At 46.4% G+C, this 21,286-nt stretch overlaps 1 protein-coding gene across 4 annotated transcripts in view; it reads left to right on the plus strand.

Annotated features, from left to right (window-relative positions):
• LOC137429915 (electroneutral sodium bicarbonate exchanger 1) overlaps positions 1-21,286 on the plus strand; it is a 192,901-nt gene that overhangs the window by 81,827 nt on the left and 89,788 nt on the right. For 2 of the 4 annotated variants that reach the window (XM_068120286.2, XM_068120284.2), the window contains exon 1: positions 12,128-12,296. The exons of the other annotated variants lie outside the window; for them this stretch is intronic. In XM_068120286.2, the coding sequence (XP_067976387.1) occupies positions 12,234-12,296 (63 nt within the window). In that variant the 5' untranslated portion in view covers positions 12,128-12,233. Of the gene's footprint in view, positions 1-12,127; positions 12,297-21,286 lie in introns of those variants that run through there. 4 annotated transcript variants of the gene reach the window in all.

Here is a 21,286-nt window from a genome sequence, read left to right on the forward strand (position 1 = left end):
AAGAGCAGAAGAAGAAAGGAAAGCAGAGGAGAGGAGAGAAGAGAAACAAGCAGAAGAAAGGATGAAAACAAGGGAACTCGAAGCAGAGGAGAGAAAAGCGGAAAGGGAATTAAAGGAACGTGACATGGAGCTTCAGCAAGAAATTAAATTCAAGGAGCTGGAGTTAATGAGAGAACGGGGAGAGGCACCACCCTTGCTGACGGGGTCGACACCTTACCAGAAAACCTGGGATGTGGGCAGACATGTGAGGCTGGTTCCACCGTTCAGTGAAAAAGAAGTCGCGAAATTTTTTCCACACTTTGAGAAAGTGGCTCGACAATTAAACTGGCCGGAGGAGGCCTGGACCATACTCGTGCAAAGTTTGCTGGTGGGGAAAGCTCAGGAAATTTATTCGGCGCTACCAATGGACCAATGTGCAGATTATGAGGTACTGAAGACGCACATCCTCAAAGCGTATGAGTTGGTTCCGGAAGCTTACAGGCAAAAATTCAGGAATGCCAGGAAGAGGGAGAGTGAGACCCATGTGGAGTTTGCCAGAGTGAAAGAAAACATGTTTGATCGGTGGTGTGAGTCAAAAGGAGTCGGGAAAGACTTCGAAACATTGCGGGACTTGATCCTGGTGGAGGAATTCCAGCAGTGTGTCCACGAGGACATCAAAGTGTACCTGCAGGAAAAGAAAGTGCCAAAGTTGTGGGACGCAGCCACCATGGCAGATGATTATGCCTTAACCCACCGAATAGGGGTCCACGAACCTAACTCCTCGCCTAGATCTCCGCAGGGGAGGTGGGGAACAGCAGGTGCGGAGAACGACCATACATGGCGGCGGCCTCGAGATGATTATGGGGACAACTATGATACCCCACCTGTTCGAAATCAGAGGGATGCGGGCCCAAGACAAACTTATAGTTCGGGGGGCCCGAGGCAGACCACTAGTTTTTCCTCCGGGCCTACTTGCGCTTTTTGCAAGAAACCTGGACACTTGATGTCCAGTTGTTACCGCATGAAAAGCGAAGACCCAGAGCGGAGTCCGACTACTACGACTCCAAACGCAATGGCCATTGTGAGATATCGCCATCAAAAGGGTTACCAACCATTTATTTCAGAGGGGTTTGTGTCACGGGATGGAGCCTCGACTAACCGGAAACCGGTTAGGATATTGAGGGACACAGGGGCACATCAATCTTTAATGCTTGAAGGCATTTTGCCATGGTCCGAGGAGACGGCAACGGGGGATAGTGTTCGTTTACAGGGGATCGGGGGCGGTGTTAGTGCTCCCCTTCATGTCATCCATTTGGAGTCCGATTTGGTGTCAGGACCGGTCACCGTCGGTTTACAAGCCACGCTTCCTGTAGAGGGTGTATCTGTGGTTATCGGGAATGATTTGGCCGGGGGTCAAGTTTATGGTAACCTGAGGGTTGGTAAAGAGCCCAGCAGGGAAAATAACGCCACACCAGCTCGGGATGGCGACAAAAGGGCCAAGTTATTTGTAGGGGGACTGAACTTCAAAACAGAGGAAGAAGTTCTGACCTCTGTCTTCAACAGATATGGGCCGCTGGTGGAAGTGCGGTTGGTAAGAGACTGGGAAACGCAACAGTCAAGAGGGTTCGGCTTTGTCACGTTTGCCAGCACAAAAGACGCCAGAGAGGCAGAGAAGAATTGGAATGGCAAGGATTTGGAGGGTCGGACCATAACAGTAGGGAAGGCATTTCGTAGGCGTCGAGAGGTCTACAGGAGAGGACAACTGGGCGGTAGTTTTGGTGGTGGCGGCAATCAATATTATTTTGGAGGCTCCCTGAGTTACGGCCGCTCCCGAAGGAAGGATTGGCAAAGTAGTGGCCGAGAAGGAGACCGCTATTCATGGGACTACAGGGACAAGTGGTCCCACCCTAAGTATTAGGGAAGTTCTGAGAAGTTGAAGCACTGAATGCGGCGGAGCCGCCGAGCCAAGATTCCTACACGGATTAACCGTGAACGCCGTTCCTAAAGGCGTCCATGTAGTGAACTTTCATGCACGGACTAACCGTGAACTCCACGTTCCTCAAGGCGCCCATGTAGAGAACTTTCCTGCACGGACTAACCGTGAACTCCACGTTCCTAAAGGCATCCATGTAGTGAATAGTCGGCTTGGCCTCCCGGAAAAAGTGCTATCGAGTGGCTTAACTTTGGATCTTTGATCAACCCCTTAACCTTCATTCACAAGAAACTGACGGTCAAAGTCAGAGGGTCATGAGATGGAGTTTGATTTGGCAGGGACAATGTCGTTGCTGGTGCTTAGTCCAGAGTGAGTAATCTGGAGGGGTTGTGGTGAAATTTTGGTTGCTTTATTTTTAAGTGATAACTGTGCCCGGGGGGAACTGATAATGTGGGGGGGTTGAGTTATCTGGTTTGTTTCTCCAAATTGGCCGGCAAAGAAAGTTTTCGCTGGGTTCAAACTTTCTTTCTTGAAGGGGGGGAGTGTTACATATTTATGTGAATGTATGTGAATTACCATTCAGGTCTTTGCTTATCCGTGTGTAGTATATTAAGTTGTTGTGTAGTTGTTGTGGTTGGAGGGTCAGGAGCCCTTCTGAAAGAGTGGCCGGAAACGGAAGTGACCGGAAACGGAAGAGGAAAAGACACGAGGAAAAAAGGACGGGTATTCTTCTTCCTCACCCCGCTCCGACAAAGGTGGGATTGATTGAGCCGTGTGGAAAAGCGGCGTTCCCGAGCCTGTCTGGCGAGAGGAGTTACCGGGACGGATACCTGCCCGGTGGACGTCAAACTGTCGTGTGGCCGTGCACCGAGCCAGCGTTTGGCGCCGTTCGCGACACCGTCTAAAAAGACGCGTACGGGTCGCCCGTTGGGGCCTAACACGCCTGGCAAGCGGCGTGGGGCGTTTGGCTTGCTTTCCCGTCCCCGCTTCGCGTGGCCACGAGGGGCTGTAGCCGGGGTGCCTGGTACGATACCTGCCCGGTGGAAACACGTCCACCCGGGGTTCGTTCAACCGCCCGAGTGCGGCGACGCCGACCATCATCTTGGTCAGGAGGGGCCCAGAGACATTGTGCGGGACCGAGACCAAACGGGGGTCGTGAGTACTCACCGTGACACACGTATATAAGATGGCCATCTTAATCATAGGGAATTGATTGTGGGTTGGGAATTGTTGATGGTTGTGTATTGTTGATTGCTCGGGGAAAATCTCCGTGGTTGTGTCATTGAAATTGTATGGTATCATTACCATTGGAAATATATCCTTGAACCTCAGTTGTCTCTTGGGTGAAATTCATATGGATTGCGTGGCGAAAGCGCATATATAATACAGCTTGCTGGCGAAGTTCCTCTCACGGTCCGGGGGTCACCGAGACCAGGTATTCACCGAGGGGACCACGTAACACAATCACCTCACACTTTTCACAATACGCTACTGAATACACCTTTACACACACACACAGCATCATCTGATCTGACTAGTTTCCTTCTAACTTGGTGCTCCCCGTTTTCCCTTTAAACTACGCACATCCCACGTCGTTATCATCCATTCTAACCTCGATGTCCCCGGCTACCTGTCCAATGTCGCTACTTACCTCTACCGTTACCTATGGTCATCTCTAGGTCCCTATACATCATCCTAACCCTCCCGGGCTAGTTTTCACTGCCAAACCCCATAAAACGATAGCTCATGTGCCCCCAGTTGGATGTGAGAGATGACAGAGTTGCCATCCCATGACATCGGGTACCTCCCACTATCAATTTTGCCATCAAATTCCTGCAAATCAAAATTTGCCAATCTCTGCCAATCATTTTACCAATCAGTTGCCAATCAAATTTTGCCAATCACAAATTCCCTATCCCTACCAAATGTCCTTTAACTTGAGCCTCGGTTCGTCTTTACATTTCCAAAGCTCAGCTTCGCAAAGCCGAGCAATGAATGCGGGTGGTTCGTTGCCGGCGTTTGGATCCGTCCGGCATTCGGTGCAGGGAAGGAGGCTTACTCGGGCCGAGATTCCACGCACCATCTCGGCACGGAGCCGTCCGATGCCCCAATCTCGGCCGGCCGGAACGCTGCAACCACAAGGGGTCGCCGTGCCGACCCTTCCTACCTGTCCGCGAACCGGCCCGCCCGCTCCGCTTAGCGGAGCACGGACGCGACAGTTCGGAGCGAGGCCCGGCATGGATTGCGCACGGTGGTTCTTTCGAAACTGCCGTGGTTACGATCCCCGCTGGTTCCCGCTGCACACAAAGTCCGGCACGAACCGAGGGCTCGCTTCGGCTAAAAGTAGATCTAACCGCTGCTCCGTTTAACGTCGATGCTTCACTTGCATGCTCACACCACGCGTTCCGTCCCTTATTCACACATCCAGGTGTCTCCATACTCTCCGTCATTGCACCTTCTCTTACACACACCCCAGGTACACTCATTACGCTCACAGACTTCGTCACACACCTGACCACCGCACACCTTGGCACACACTTGTCGTTCGCACACCTCATCAACACACCTCTTCGCGCCCACTCCTCGGTCACATCCTCTGTGACAACCACGGGTATGCACTCATCTGCACACCCAATCACGTGCTTCACTACCAACTCAAGTGTGCATTCCCACACGCGCTCGACCATTCCAGGTGTGCATCCTTTCATTCCAGGTGTACATTCTCTCTCACCTGCCACAACCAACTCGTGCTCCGTGTCACTTTCGTCACTCTCACCACCACACTCGGTCGCGCATTCACACTTACTCTCGACAGCACACTCTGTAATCATGCACTCCTCTGTTACACACCTTTCTCGCGCATCCTCTTGCACACACTCTCCCATTACGCCCTCCGTAACACTCACCACAGGTGTGCACTCTTCCGTTACATCCCCTGTAACACTCCCCATGACGCGCTTCAATGTGCCCCCCGCACCCGCGCCACGACCAACTCACTCTCGACAGCACACTCACTCCTCGGCGCGCACTTTTTCCTCACACACCTCACACTCTCTCTCGGTACATACTCCGTACCACTCATGGGGGTGCATTCTTGCACACACCCGATCACCGCTGCACATGCTGGCTCACAAATACCTTCCGCATTCCCCAATGGCGGACCTCCTTGCACACCTCCTCTTTCCATACACTCCGGACCAGTCATACACCTCACCATTGGTCACTCACGAACACCCGGGTCTAAACCAACACCCAAGCTGACTGAATCTCCCCTCACACCATATACATTTCCGAGTATATCGCCACTCACCTCGGCACCTTGTCTTCGCTCCTCCTCCGCCACCTGCAAACTCTTTATTTGGTCAGTAAGCACATCATCACGATTTGAGCACAGACCTTGAACATATTCCATCACTTCCTCCTTTATCTCCTTCTGAGTTTCCCTCCGTCTCTTCTTAATTTCACTCACCCCCTCTTCCACTTCCTCTAATTTTTGCTTTACCTGTTTTATTTCCCAGTGTGCCTCCTCAATTTCTTCCTCTAATGCCACCTTGGTCGTTTCTATGTGCGTCCTTACTCCCCGTTCTTTCATCTCCATTGCTTCTGTTACCTCGTCCAACCTCTTTGTCAACCCCTCATGTACCATCTGACATGCCCTCTTTGTCGCTATGAGTTCTTTTTTTTAATCTCTTTCTGTGTCGCCTTCAACCCCCCGATTACCGCAGTGGTCTTCTTCACTGGCTCCCCCAATTCCTTTTGTCCCACCGTCAGCTGCTCTACTCCCCTTGTCAGGTCTTCTATGCCCCCCTGTAACCTAGCCGTACTATTTCTCACCTCTTTCCTCCATATGCTCCTCACCCCGCTTTACCTCCTCGCGTACCCCCGTGACCTCTTCGCCCACACCTCGTCTGATCTCCTCCCCCATTTCTCCCATCTCTTTGGTAGATGCTGCCCTCATCTGTTCCAAATCATTCCTCTGGGCATCCAATTTGGTTTCTAACCCGATTTTCACCTCCTCTATCTGATCTCCCATTTGTTTAATTTCCCGGGCGTATTGCTCCCCTATTTCCCTCAATTTGCCTTCCATTGTGTTTTCTAACCCCGTTAACCCATTCTTCACCCCTTTTATCCCGTTGTCTAACCCCTCAAATTTGTTGTCTAAACCCCCAAATTTATTGTCTAAACCTTCAAATTTACTGTCTAAACCCTCAAATTTACTGTCTAAACCCTCAAATTTGGCTTCTAGCCCTCCGATTTGATTTCCCAATTGCTTACTGGTGCCCCTTGCTTCGTCCCTCATTGCTCCCATCATTCTGCTTTCCATTTTCTCACTGTCAGCCCTCCTTCTGTCTTCCATTTCTTCACCCGACTTAACCATAAAGGCCTTTATTTGCTGCATGAATAGGCCCCAGTCCATCGGCGGCGCTGCTACGGTCACGGGCGCGGCGACATTTGGTGCCGCTGCAACCTCGTGCGCGAGGGCGCCATCTTGTGCGCCTGATACCCCCGCAACCACATCCTCCTTGCTCTCCTCTCTCTCCCCCATATACATTTCCCTGGAGTCCTGGGTCGCTTCTACCCCTTCTATCTCCCCCACCGGCACCCGATCGCCTTGATTATCCATGGCACGATTTTAAAATTTAGTGGTGTTTTAATAAAATTTTGGCCACTCGTAATTTTGAGTGCGCTAAGCGCACTTCAGGTCCGAATCTCGCTCCTGACACCAATTTGTTACGGATCTCAACGTCGGCCCCTTTTCCCCTTACCAAGGGGGGATTAATCCCCTTGTCCGCGACTGACCGACGTGAGTCCTGAGGGTCCTAACGCTCCTTCCGGTCGGGAGCAGCCAGGGTATTTGGTCTACGAAAAGTCCCAAGGACCTGAGTGCCACTCCTGACCGCGAAGCAGGGGAGGGACTCCCGCTCGAACCACGGTTTTAGATGGTCTCGTTGCCGAGCGGTTTTTAGCAACCCGAAGTTCGAGCCATTAGCATTCACTAACCCGATTCCGAAACGTTGGCCAAAATCGTGCCACAGGTACTCAATCGAGAAATCACTAAGATGACCGGACGAGCATGAAGAAGAAGACGAAGGTAGGAAATAACAGGATTTATTACTAATATTTACAAGACCAAAGACACCAAGGAAGAAGGAAAAATTCGAAAATAATGACAAGCAGAAGAAGACACAGTGCAATACTAGCTTACCTATACAGTCTTACTTATTCCCAGGGACAACACAAAGGACAGACGACAATCAGACTTACACGGGGAATGAAGCAGAAATGAATGGCAGGAGGTGGATGGCTGGACGGACGAGAAGGTGGGATCACAGGGCGGGAAGGATGCGGGTCCGGTTGGTGTGATTGCGTGGCTCGAGGTGAGCAGCCGCCGACCCTCCTCAATCATGTTCGCACGGCGGCATTGCGTCGCGGCCGCGGTCGAAACTGCCATCAAAGCTGCGGTGGTCAAAGCTGCGGTGGATTCAAAGCTGCGGTGGACTCAAAGCTGCGGTGGACTCAAAGCTGCGGTGGACTCAAAGCTGCGGTGGACTCAAAGTTGCGGTGGACTCAAAGCTGCGGTGGACTCAAAGCTGCGGTGGACTCAAAGCTGCGGTTGGACTCAAAGCTGCGGTGGACTCAAAGCTGCGGTGGACTCAAAGCTCATCGGAGGTCTCTCGCTTATCTGACTCATCTGCCGCATCTCCCGCATCTCACTCCGCAGTCCTTCCCCACCCCCTTTTATGAGGCGCGTGGCGATCAAGCCGCCGGCCTGTTGGAAACGCCCACCGGTGAGCTCGCCTCGGCCTTGATTGGTCGCGAGGGCTCACCGATCCCGCCCCTTGAGGAGGCGTTGGCAAAGCCACGCCTTGTTCCTGGCGCTTGGCTGACTCCTCCCACCTTCTGCTCCGAGATGACCTCGTGTTCAATGGAGTCTTGGGGTGAAGAAAACCGCCCAAAGCAGTAGTGGCGCACGCCGCCGTACTGGCGCTTTTTAGGAGGCGATGGGGGTGTCGGAGGGATCCTATCTTATTTCAATTCGGTGCAATGCAGTGTCAATTAATGGGAGACAGAGCCTTAACTGATACACATAATAAGGAAATAACTATTTAGAAGGGTCTATGGTGGCCTACGTGCTTGTACATGGACTAGCTAAGGGGATGATCTTTGACCTTTACACACAAAACGGAGGTATTTACAAGAATTACTAGAGGGGCATATTTACAAATAGGATTCTCAAAACCGCAACAATATATATATATATATATATATATATATATATATATATATATATATATATATATATATATATATATTAGTCCGGCAGCTAAGCTAAATATAGCATAACAATTGTGCATTTTGTGAGGAAAGCACCAAATTTGGCACACTAGTAGACTATCATATTATGAAAAGATCTGGATATTGGGCCATCTCAGATTCAGAGATTTGATTTTTGCAAGGTTTGCAGATTTGCAAGCTGAGATTGCAACGCCAGGGATGGCCGACTCCTTCCTGCGAGCTGCCCACGTCACCCACACAAGAAGAGCTCATCAAATCACTGCAGCGGCACTGCACATCCTGCAACACCGTGCGTATGAACGCCACTGTATGACATATGCTGATGATGCAGAAGACCTGCCTGAGTTCGAAGACTGGTGTCACCAGAGAGGAGAAGACATTCCCAACTTTCAGTACTGGGCAACTGTGCTGGAACTAGAGATGTTGGTACTGGTCTACGTGCGTTCTCTGCGGCAGGCTTCATTCACGATGTACCTTGATGCCCTGACGGAACTGGTCCCATGGTTCCATGCCTTAGACCACATACACTATGCCAGGTGGGTCCCTGTTCACCTGAGGGACACGGTTGCACTCCCAATGAAGCACCCAGATGTAGCCAGAGAATTCAGGGCTGGCAACTTCACTGTACAGAAGACGAAGAAGGTGGTCTCTTCGATCCCAATCGAATCGAAATCTTGCAAAAAAAAAATCTCTGAATCTGAGATGGCCCAATATCCAGATCTTTTCATAATATGATAGTCTACTAGTGTGCCAAATTTGGTGCTTTCCTCACAAAATGCACAATTGTTATGCTAAGTTGCCCCACTATATATATATACTAGCTCGGCTCTCTGCGCTCGCTTCACCAAGCGTCGTTACTGAGGAACGGGCTTATTTTTGCTGAGGCTAATGACTGTACCTGAGTTGCTTTGTTGTCATGATTTACACCAATCGTAATACAAACAATTACTTTGCACAAATGTATTTGTTGTGTTTGTGATATTACATTTTTATAGGCAATTTAGGTTGAAGATTTTTTTTTCAAGAAAGAACTCCTCAGCACACACATAGGGGAGGGGTAGGTGCAGACTGGAAGTTTGGGACAATTACACCTCACCACCAAGTAATTTAAAACACCTCACAGCCATAAAACACGTAATGAAAACACCTCACCACCACAAAATTAAAAACACCTCACAGCCATCAAACACGTAATAAAAACACCTCACCACCACAAAATTAAAAACACCTCACAGCCATCAAACACGTAATAAAAACACCTCACCACCACAAAATTAAAAACACCTCACAGCCATCAAACACGTAATAAAAACACCTCACCACCACAAAATTAAAAACACCTCACAGCCATCAAACACGTAATAAAAACACCTCACAGCCATAAAACACGTAATAAAAACACCTCACCACCACAAAATTAAAAACACCTCACAGCCATCAAACACGTAATAAAAACACCTCACAGCCATAAAACACGTAATAAAAACACCTCACAGCCATAAAACACGTAATAAAAACACCTCACAGCCATCAAACATGTAATAAAAACACCTCACAGCCATCAAACATGTAATAAAAACACCTCACAGCCATAAAACATGTAATAAAAACACCTCACAGCCATCAAACATGTAATAAAAACACCTCACAGCCATAAAACATGTAATAAAAACACCTCACAGCCATAAAACACGTAATAAAAACACCTCACAGCCATCAAACATGTAATAAAAACACCTCACAGCCATAAAACATGTAATAATAACACCTCACAGCCATAAAACACGTAATAAAAACACCTCACAGCCATCAAACACGTAATAAAAACACCTCACCACCACGAAATTAAAAACACCTCACAGCCATCAAACACGTAATAAAAACACCTCACAGCCATCAAACATGTAATAAAAACACCTCACAGCCATAAAACACGTAATAAAAACACCTCACAGCCATCAAACATGTAATAAAAACACCTCACAGCCATAAAACACGTAATAAAAATACCTCACCACCACAAAATTAAAAACACCTCAGTCATAAAACACATAATAAAAACACCTCACAGCCATAAAACACGTAATAAAAACACCCCACAGCCATAAAACAAGTAACAAAAGTATCTCACCACCACAAAATTAAAAACACCTCACAGCCATAAAATACGTTTAAAAAAAACACCTCGCAGCCACGATATTAAAAACACCTCACCACCACGTCATTTAAAAACACCTCACCACCAAGTAATTCAAAACACCTCACCACCACGTAATTCAAAACACCTCACCACCACGTAATTCAAAACACCTCACCACCACGTAATTCAAAACACCTCACCACCACGTAATGCAAAACACCTCACCACCACGTAATTAAAAACACCTCACCACCACGTAATTAAAAACACCTCACCACCACGTAATTAAAAACACCTCACCACCACGTAATTATAAATACCTCACCACCACGTAATTCAAAACACCTCACTACCATGTGATTAAAAAACACCTCACCACCATGTGATTTAAAAACACCTCACTACCATGTGATTAAAAAACACCTCACCACCATGTGATTTAAAAACACCTCACCACCATGTGATTTAAAAACACCTCACCACCACATAATTCAAAATACCTCACCACCACGTGATTCAAAACCACCACGTGATTCAAAACCACCACAACGTTATTAAAAACACTTCACAACCACGGAAACAAAAGTTTGAGGGAGTCGTTAAGTGAGAACACAGACACTGCCCAGATGTGTAGATATATAGATAAATGACTGTACCAGAGTTGCCGTTTTGTCATGGTTTAAACCAATCATAATTCAAACAATTATTTTGCACAAATGTATTTGTAATATACGTGATATCACATTTTATAAACAATTGAAGTTGAAAAAAAAAAAATTCCCCCAAAAAATTAATAATAATTGGAAATTTTTTCAAAACAAATACCCTTAGGACACACCGACGGGAGAGATATGTGCATACCAGAAGTTTGGTACGATTTCACAAAAGTTTGAGAAAGTAGTTCAGTGACAACACAACACAACACAACACAAGACAACACATGACAGACGCTACACAGATATATATATATAGATATATATATACACACACACATACCACCACAATGATCTTGTTTTTTTTTGTTTTTATTTTTTCTCACAATTCTATCTCTTATGATTTTCAATTCTTATTTCTCTTTTTCAATTCTTATTTAAAAATGCATTTAATTAATTGTACAGTATTGGTTGTTCCTCAACTTAAAAAGAAATAATTTAAAGATTGCTGCAAATGATTTAATTAATGATTTAATTAATTTAATGATTTAATTATTTAACTTTTTAAATGCTTTTTAATGATTGATGTAATGACATACACACACACACACACACACACACACTCACACACTCACACACTCACACACTGACACACACGCAACGGGGTGTGTGTTTAAATGTCTTTTCGTGTTTAAAAAAACATTGGGGTGTCGACTATTGCAAGTACAGTATGTCATAAGCAGAACTTTTTGAACGCTTTTCATTGTTTTCTCAAGGTTGTGTAATGTTCCTCTGTTCCTTCTTCTGATGCTCGACATCTGCTTTGCTTTGACTTTGAGTTTGCAGCATTCTTCAGACGAGGTAGTCGGTGTACAACACCCTACCTGGCCTGTCGTGTGAAACACTTCCTGGTTGTGAGTTCATCATGTGCCGCGATTTCTCACCCACATTGGCCACCTGGTGTGTTCTGCAATCTTTATTTCCATATTGTTTCGTTCTATTCCCCTATTTGTATTCTGTTTTGGGCCCATTTGACCCTGCCGGTGGTGAGCTGCACTGTGCTCCCCGTTCCATTCGTCGTTCTCTGGTGACACCTTCTGTGCGGTGCCGGGTCTGCAGCGCCTCATCCATTCCCATCGCGTCACTCTCGCTTCGCCCACCTTGATCTGTGCGCGTTGCTCGGAAGAGCCTTCGGGGTCCGACGAGCTCGTTCGCGATTCACCTGGGAAATATGAATGAGTCTTTGCCATTCCGCCTCGCCGAGCATGGAGGAGCACACGATGCACTCAAGGAGGTTTGGGAATCCCACCACAGTCCAAATCTTCATCCTGCTTCTCTTCCCTTTCCTCTCCCTCTCTCTCCCACTGTCTGTCTACCTCACTCTGCGTGTGTGTGTGTGTGTGTCCCCACCTCTGCGTGTGTGTGTGTGTGTGTGTGTGTGTGTGTGTGTGTTTGTCCACTTGTGTGTGTGTGTGTGTGTGTGTGTGTGTGTGTGTGTGTGTGTGTGTGTGTGTGTGTGTGTGTGCGCACGTCCGCCTGTGTGTGTGTCTTTGTCTCTCACTCTCTCTCTCTCTTTGTCTCTCAAACTGTCTCTCTCTTTGTCTGTCACTCTCTTTCTTTGTCTCTCACCTTCTTTATTTCTCTCTCTCTCTCTCTCTCTCTCTCTCTCTCTCTCTCTCTCTCTCTCTCTCTTCTCTCTCCTCTCTCTCCTCTCTCTCCCCTCTCTCCCCTCTCTCCTCTCTCTCCTCTCTCTCCCCTCTCTCTCCCCTCTCTCTCTCCTCTCTCTCTCCTCTCTCTCCCTTCTCTCTCCTCTCTCTCCCCTCTCTCTCCTCTCTCTTCTCTCTCTCCGCAGTGCTTTAATGTGAAGCCAATGCTCTGTTGGCTGAATCTTGTCTCATTCCCTCGAAATTCAATCTCTTGCACTTTGAATGCTGTGATGATAAGCGCGCTATTATCCCTTCACCAGTACTTTTTGTTCCAAGTTGCAGTTGGTTCTCGTGCTTTAAACGAGTCACCATGTGACTGGCTGGCAATGATTGTTGTGAAATTCCTGCCAGGTTTGGCTGTCTTTGCTCAGTTGTCACCAACGTACTACGCCTGATTAGCGATTTTTATTGTTGTGGATGTTTGCAGTGGTCATAAAACGTACTAGTGTTTGCTGATACTTTTGAGACAAGGTTAAATATTTTTCCTCACGGTTGGTATTTCTTGGATGCTGAGGATGTTTAATGACAGAGTTAGGTAATGCATGCGATTAATCAGACGTATAGAGTCGATAATCTGGTTTCTCAGTACAGAATGCCATGATTGTGGTTATGCTGTGCAGATGATGCATGCTGTTGGAAGGTTTGCTTGGTATGGAGGTTTCTAAATCCCAAGGGGTGCCATGTCTTCAGCCACCACAATTGCACAGCGCTGATAATATTCAATGCAAAAATGACACCGCATTGCCTGATTTTGGTCAAAGAAAAACCTTTCTGCTTTTAATGTTTTATTCTGTTTTTGGTTATCTAAAGGTATTTGTGGAACTTTCAACACACATCACATGCAGAACGACATTGGACATCATTGTACTTTAATGTGAATTAACAAGGACATGTATGATTTGAAACTGGGTTGGGAAAGAGAAAGAGAGAGAGATAGAGAGAGAGATAGACAGAGAGAGGGAGAGAGACAGAGAGACAGAGACAGGAAAATGCCAAACAGGGCGAATGACTGAATTGTGGGCCATCAACGAATTGTTTTATTTGAGTCCGCTTCAGTAGTACTGTGGAGAGCCATGGCTGCTATTTATGAAATGTGAGGTTTCACTCATTTTCATGCAAAGTAGGTGTCACGTGACCAGTCATTCGATACATTATGCATGTTTTTGGTACAGTATTGGCAAGATGGTATCCTCAGTTGAATTGCAGTGGAGTATGAAAAGTCCTTGATGAAAGTGAATCGAACAAATTGCTAAACTGATTGTGGGTTAGGCTTGGAAACGGATCGATATGTTATATATTACGTATTGTCCTTGCAAAATGTCGTATGCTCTTGTTGCTAAATGCACTTAGTTCCTGTCGTAACAAGAGAGGAGTGAAATTGATGTGAGAACTCCTAAGACATGAACAGTATTGTAGAGTTATACTATCTTAACAATAGATGTTGTGTGTAGTATATATATGTGGGATGCGCAGGAACAAACAGGCCCAGAGGCACCCAAGTTCAACCTCCCAACCCCACAGCAAAGACAATGCATGGCACCCTACCCCAGAGATTGAAAATGGCGAGGCCATTCAAGGTTTCTAACCGTAGGGTGGATGGTCATACTCCCCATGGTCGGCAGGTAATAACCAACCTACTACTGTTGGTTTTAATTCATAGTTTTCCTTCTCAGCGAGTAGTATTCACTATGACTATCGCGTCCCACCTCCATGAGCTTTCTAGTTTTAAGGTGCCAGAAACTCACCTTTCACACCACCGACATTTGTTGAAACTGTTATTTGGGGCTATTTGATTTGCTGACCATAACAGGTACTTCTTCACAATCAAGGTGCTCATCCCTTACCTTTATCATTCCTAGTGTTTCGTGTTCCTCCCCGACCTCCTGGTCTTGGTATACCTCCGAACCCCGAGAGGAGCCACGGCAGAAAAAATATGTTATTCTGTGTCCGTAATCAAGAGTGAAACCACACCAATGATTATAAACGAACAAATGCTGTATTAAAAATCGCACACAAGAATAACAGTACAACCAACGGCAATCAAAGTGCACTCAATATATCTTAAGATGGTACCATCTGCTAAAGTAAAGTAACTCACTGCGCTCCCAGTGAATGGAAAAGAACACTCCTCAATATATCTATAACTCATAGGTGATCCCGGCGAAGAGGCGATGAGGCGAGTAATGAGGTGTAGGCAAAGCGTGGACCGTCCCGTTGTCCAAACCCACAGCAAACTGGCGGCGAAAAGGGAAATCCCAAAGGCGCGATCCAGACGTGCACGTTCACAGTTCCATCAGCGAACCGCAACATAATCTTCAAATGCCGCTTTTGCACACACACATCCCCGGCAAACGGCCGGAGGGTGAGACAAGCTGACGCGGAGCAAAACCTTTTTCAGTGAACGACGCGCGAGGTTCAAAATGGCCGACGGCTCTTACTTGAGTCGAAGCGACCTGGCGGGGGATTCTTCGGACCCTCAACGCCTATACCTGACTACGCAGGTTTCTCAATCCTCCAACGATAACACCTATCGCAGGAAATTCCTTTCAAGGAAACTCAAAGGTCACTCGCGACGTTCGTTCGATCATGCTCGCTCCGGAGCTTCAAGACACGCGTCTTCTCCCACTTTTCTCGCCACGCCTCCTCCTCTTCCTCTCTTTCGTCGTCTTCCGGTTCTCGATCTGGTTTCCTGTTTCATTTAAAATATAAACTCTTTTTGCCTTTTAACAACAATAACCTTACCTTTCAACAACAATAATCGCCGTTTCCTTCAAACCCCAATAAGAATAAAAAAAAAACACCTTTAGAGGCCATTTTTCCCCGCAAAGCGGGGGTTGGCCTTTTTCGGGAACCGTGGTTGTTGTTGTTTTTCGGTCCCCTTTTTGAAGCAATGTTTTACGGCCGGATGCCCTTCCTGACGCCAACCCTTTTTGCCGCCTTTAACGACAAACAGGGAATTACCAGTGAGCTGGTACTCAATTAGCCGACCTCGGAAGGATGACAGGCTGAGTCAACCCCCCTGGCGTTAATTCAGCGATCGACCGGGATTCGAACCCAGGATCCTAGGATCCTAAGCCGGCACCCTAGACGCTAGCCTAACACCAGGGCTAAACCCCAATAAGAATAATAACACATAACTATAAATGTTTCAAGTGGATGAAAACCACAACCACGGAAGTGCCGAATCCGTAACACTAGCCCTTTGGACCCCAATAAGAATATAACAATCCATAGTGAATTTTTTTTTTTCTTCCAAAAGATCATTTTCAATACAACATCAGTGAGAAGGGAATTGATCTGCTGTCGGTGTCAATGTGGTTTGGGTTTTGTTTTTCTTGTCGATGAAAGTTTCAATCCACAACGCTTGCCTAATACTGCTTTGTCCAAGTTTACACAACGTAGCATCACACTGCCTGTTCTTTTCCAGGATCGTCTGTAATCCTGCCATTTAAAGGTGTCAGCCCAAGTCAAAACCTACATGAGATTTGAAGAGCAACCAGCTGGAAGGTTTTGGGTAATATTCTGGAAGAACAGTGTTGAAGAATCACCTTTAAATGTCCAGTGTCAGACCACTTATGGTTAAATGTTGAACCATAAGGTCGTACTTTGAATGAAGTGTTCTTTAAAATCCTTTTCAAAATAACGAAACCCATCAGAAGTGCATGTATAAATTGTCTGGTTGTGGGAAGTGCCTTTGAATCCCTGGAGGAATGTGGGACACCATGTGACTGCAGGTGCTCTGAGGCATGAAAGCAATAATGTACTCAATGACCCTTCAGTTGGTGTATGTGGGTTAAAGGGTTATGGAGAAATTTAAATCGACATAAACCCAGGCCTGATCCAGGTTTACACTGGGAAGACAAGTACATTTTACCATCCTGTCGGAGTCTGGAGGGTTTGATTATGTGTGCCCAAAGGCGATAGTTTTCTCATAAAAATTTTTTTCCCACCATAACATCCATGGTTCCTCACCTGCCACTGGCGATCCAACTACTGTTCTCAGTGGATCACCAAAATGGTTAAAACATAAATACACCGATTAAAATAATTCCACACGTGACAAGGTGAATGCCTCAACTCTGTGTTTGCCTCAAAATCTTGTGTCCCAAACCCGTCCCTCTCTGTACCCGTCGTACCCAGCTGCTCCTGGACTCTGTGTCCTCTCCTGACAAGGTGGATAAGTTTGTCAATCCTCGACTATGATTCTGCAACTGGACCAGATGGCATCAGCCCACGGTTCCTAAAATCCTGCTCTGCTGCTCTATCTCACCCACTCTCTGTCCTCTTCACCCTCTCTTTTGCTCAAGGTCATATGCCATCTGCTTGGAAATCAGCAAACATTACCGCTTTACACAAAAAAGGTGCAAAAACAGATCCTTGCAACTACAGACCAATCAGCCTTCTCCCAATTATCAGCAAAGTCATGGAATCAATCATTGCTTTGGATATCAAATCTTTCCTCTTCTCCAATGGCTTGATCTCTGATCATCAATTTGGTTTCAGACCAGGTCACTCTACTCTGGACATGCTGCTTCTGCTGTCTCAACAATGGATGGAGGTCATCAATGCCAAACAGGAAATTAGAGCTGTCTCCCTTGACATATCACGTGCCTTCGATACGGTGTGGCACCCCGCTCTGCTCACCAAACTCTCCTATGGTATCCATGGTAATCTCCACGCATGGCTTGCGGACTTCCTCTCTGGCCATAGTCAACGTGTGGCCCTGAATCTCTCATCTGCCCTTCCTCTTCAGGCTGGAGTTCCTCAAGGCAGTGTTCTGGGCCCTGTGCTTTTTGTGGTCTTCATCAATGATCTCTCTGACTCTCTTGAAAATCCTCTCTGTCTCTTTGCTGATGACTCTACACTCTGCCGCTCCATTCCACATATCTCAGATCGGCAGTCTGTGCCTCCTCACTCTCTGTAGACCTGGACAAAATCACAGACTGGCCAAACAAGTGGAACATGTCTTTCAATCCTGACAAATCTCACACTCATACTATGTCTCTCTGAAAAGACCGACTGGACAACCCTCCCATCTACTTTCTCAACAATCCTCTCCAAGAAGTTCTGTCGCTCAAACTTTTGGGTCTCACTATCTGCCATGATCTTTCTTGGAAAAACCACATTTCCAAGCTGGCCTCCAAAGCCAGTCGCCGACTGGGCATCCTCCGTCGTGCGAAGTCCTTCCTTGGCACACCTGAGCTCCTCACCACATACAAGGCTTTCATCCGCAGCTCAATGGAATACTGTTCCCCCCTATGGGCCGGTGCTCCTGCCTCATACCTAGCTCGGCTTCACGCTGTTGAAACCAAAGCTTTCAGAATCATTGGAATCTCCCGCGATGAAGCTATCTCTGAGGGCCTTTCACTCACTCACCGCAGGCAGGTAGGTGGTCTTTCTGTCTTCTACCGACTCCTCTCCGGCCTTGCTCCCCCAGCTCTCTCTGTGCTCTGTCCCCCAAATATTCCTACAGGTCGCACATGATCTGCCAGCAACCCTCTGATGGTTAAACTGCCGAAATCTCGGCTCTCTGCTCACCTTCACTCTTTCATTCCTCTTTTCTCCTGCCTCTGGAACAAACTCCCACACTCCCTTCAATCCCACTCCTCCCTCCAGGTCTTTAAAACAGCTGTTCACCACCATCTCTTATCTTCCCCCATCCAAAACCTTGATCTTTTCTACCCCCGCTAATTCACCCCAGATCCACCTTGTTTGAAATTCCAACTTCTTTCCTGGAAGTCCTGGCAGTGTCCATATGTTTTATACCTCTCCCACCTCCCCTTCCCATGCCTCCCCCCCCCCCAAAGCCCTCTCCCTCCCACAGATCTCTCGATGTCTCCATGTCTCTCGGTCCCTGCTCTCAAATGTTGTGTTTGTGTCCTTCCCCCTCTCTCCCCATCTTGTCTACCGCTCCCGATGTTATATGTTTTATGTGTCGGTTTGTCTTTCTGTGTGATTAATGTTCACTCTTTCACAAGCCTCGATCTTGTATACAAAAAATATATATATATATAGCTGTATGTTTAAATATGTTGAAAAAGTCAAAACTTTACATGGGGTGTACTTACTTTTTCACGTGATTGCAAGTGATTACAAAAGCTGCAGGGCACGGGCTAACTCGAACGACACTTGGTAGAGCACATAAATCTGCCAAGTTTAACAGTTTACGTTTTGTATCCCAATGATAGGCCGGATCTGGTTTCTGATCTGAACCAAAATCTAATCGGCTTGTTCCTGTCACCTGTATTGAACTCGTCCACCACGTTTTGTCACAACCTGTCCAAAAAAAACCCAACCTTTTGAGAGATTGTGCTATATATAGTTTTTGGCCATATCTTTCAAGGGTGAAGAATTGCTTTACAAAACTCTCGTATCTAGATGCAGATCTTCATTAAAATGGAATCGATTTGTCCTTATTACATGCCCAACCTGTTCACCAAGTTTCCTCTGAATCCATCCAAAACATTTTGAGATGTCCTGCTCACACACAAATTAGGGTGAACCTCCGCCACCAAATATAGCTGTTACTGGTACAAAGTGCAACCCTGAGGTCAGGAATGCTTGCTTACCCAATATGTTTATCGTGATTTGAGGAAGCAATCCCAAGAAGGAAGACAGTCAAAAGGAAAATTCTAAATGAGAACAATGAGGAAATGGTTGAGTTGAAAGGGTCCCAGTTCTTGTTTGTACAGCTGCTCTGTCTACCTGTAACCAGGGCCGGCGCTACCATTAGGCCAACTAGGCAGCCGCCTAGGGCGCAGACATCAGAGGGGCGTATTACTGAACTTGTAGCAATAGCTCAAAGACTTCCAAAGTCTATGCTGCCACAAGAAGTAGTTCTCTTCATACTACAACAAAACTCCTGGATAATGTGCCTAATGTTTCCGTTGCTTTAAGGATCCTTCTCACACTTCCAGTATCAGTGGCAAGTGGTGAACATAGTTTCTCAAAGCTCAAAGTTATAAAAATTTACATACGCTCTACAATGTTGGAAAAGAGACGAGTTGGCTTGGCAACTATATCAATTGAACATGCCCAGGCATCAGCACATGATCTGGTTGAATTTGTGACAAAATTTGCAAAGGAAAAGGCACGCAAAGTGAGATGTTGATGTGTCTGAAATTGAAACTTTTATGAGACATTTTAAACTCTGTTTGTCTCTTTTTTTGTTTGTTTCTCTGTCTGACTGTAAGCTAAATATTGTGGTAACATGACAGGTTGGTTACGCCAAGTATCCTTAAATGGTATATGCAGTCACGTGAAAAAGTAAGTACACCCCATGTAAATTTTTGACTTTTTCAACATATTTCAACATACAGCTATTTGATCTTCATTTCAACAATATTGAGAGATAAAGGTGATATAATACAACAAATATCATGAAACATTTACATTTTGTAGTCAATTGCATAATTTAAATAAACATAAATGCAAATATCGCATGTGGAAAAAGTAAGTACACCCTTGGCTCTAATAGGTGGTATTGCCCCGTTTGGCAGAAACAACCTCAAGTAGGTGTGTCTTATAACTGTCTACCAGTCTCTGACATCAACTGGGAGAAATTTTTGCCCACTCCTCCATGCAGAATTCTTTCAGCTGTGCGATGTTTGAGGGGTTTCTTGCATGCACAGCTCGTTTCAAATCCCCCCACAACATCTCGATGGGATTTAGATCCGGGCTTTGACTTGGCGATTCCAGAACCCTCCATTTCTTCCTTTTCAGCCATTCCTTGGTGGATTTACTGGTATGTTTAGGGTCATTGTCATGTTGCAAGGTCCGGTCCACCTTCGGTTGAGCTTCAACTTACCGACAGATGGCCTCACATTATCCTCAAGCACCCTCTGGTACAATGAAGAATTCATAGTGGATTCTATGATGGTGAGCTGCCCAGGCCCTGATGCAGCAAAGCGGGCCCAAACCATAACATTTCCACCAGCATGCTTTACAGTTGGTATCAGGTTCTTGTGGTCAAATGCTGTCTTTGGTTTTCGCCAAACATGTCTTCTGGTACTGTGGCCAAATAGCTCTACCTTTGACTCATCTGTCCAGAGAACATTGTTCCAAAAGTGCTGTTCTTTGCGTAGGTGTTCATTGGCAAACTTTAGTCTTGCCCTGATGTTCTTTCTGGACAGCAAAGGTTTCCTCCTGGTACACCTCCCATGTAGATCAAATTTGTGCAGCCTCTTTCTAATTGTAGACTCGTGCACTTTGACATCAATAGTGGCAAGAGCTACCTGAAGGTCTCGTGATGACATTCTGGGGTTCTTAGAGACTTCTTTCAGCATCTTGCGGTCTGCTCTCGGGCTGAACTTGCTGGGGCCGCCTGGCCTGAACAAGTTGGCAGTTGTTTGGAATCTTCTCCACTTGTCGATGATCTGTCGATGTCGATGACAGTCAAATGATTGATTTCAAATTGTTTGGAGATCTTTTTAAATCCCTTCCCAGACTCGGCGGCATCTATAACCTTCTTTCTGAAGAGCTCAGAGAGCTCTTTTGATCTAGGCATGGTGACGCCGCAAACTTCAACAACAAAGAGCAAACAAAACTAAATGTCTGAGATTTAAACAAGACAGGTTCC

Source organism: Myxine glutinosa, chromosome 6 (genome assembly GCF_964187855.1).
Source record: "Myxine glutinosa chromosome 6, kmMyxGlut1.1, whole genome shotgun sequence".
In the NCBI taxonomy this organism is placed as follows: Eukaryota; Metazoa; Chordata; class Myxini; order Myxiniformes; family Myxinidae; genus Myxine; species Myxine glutinosa.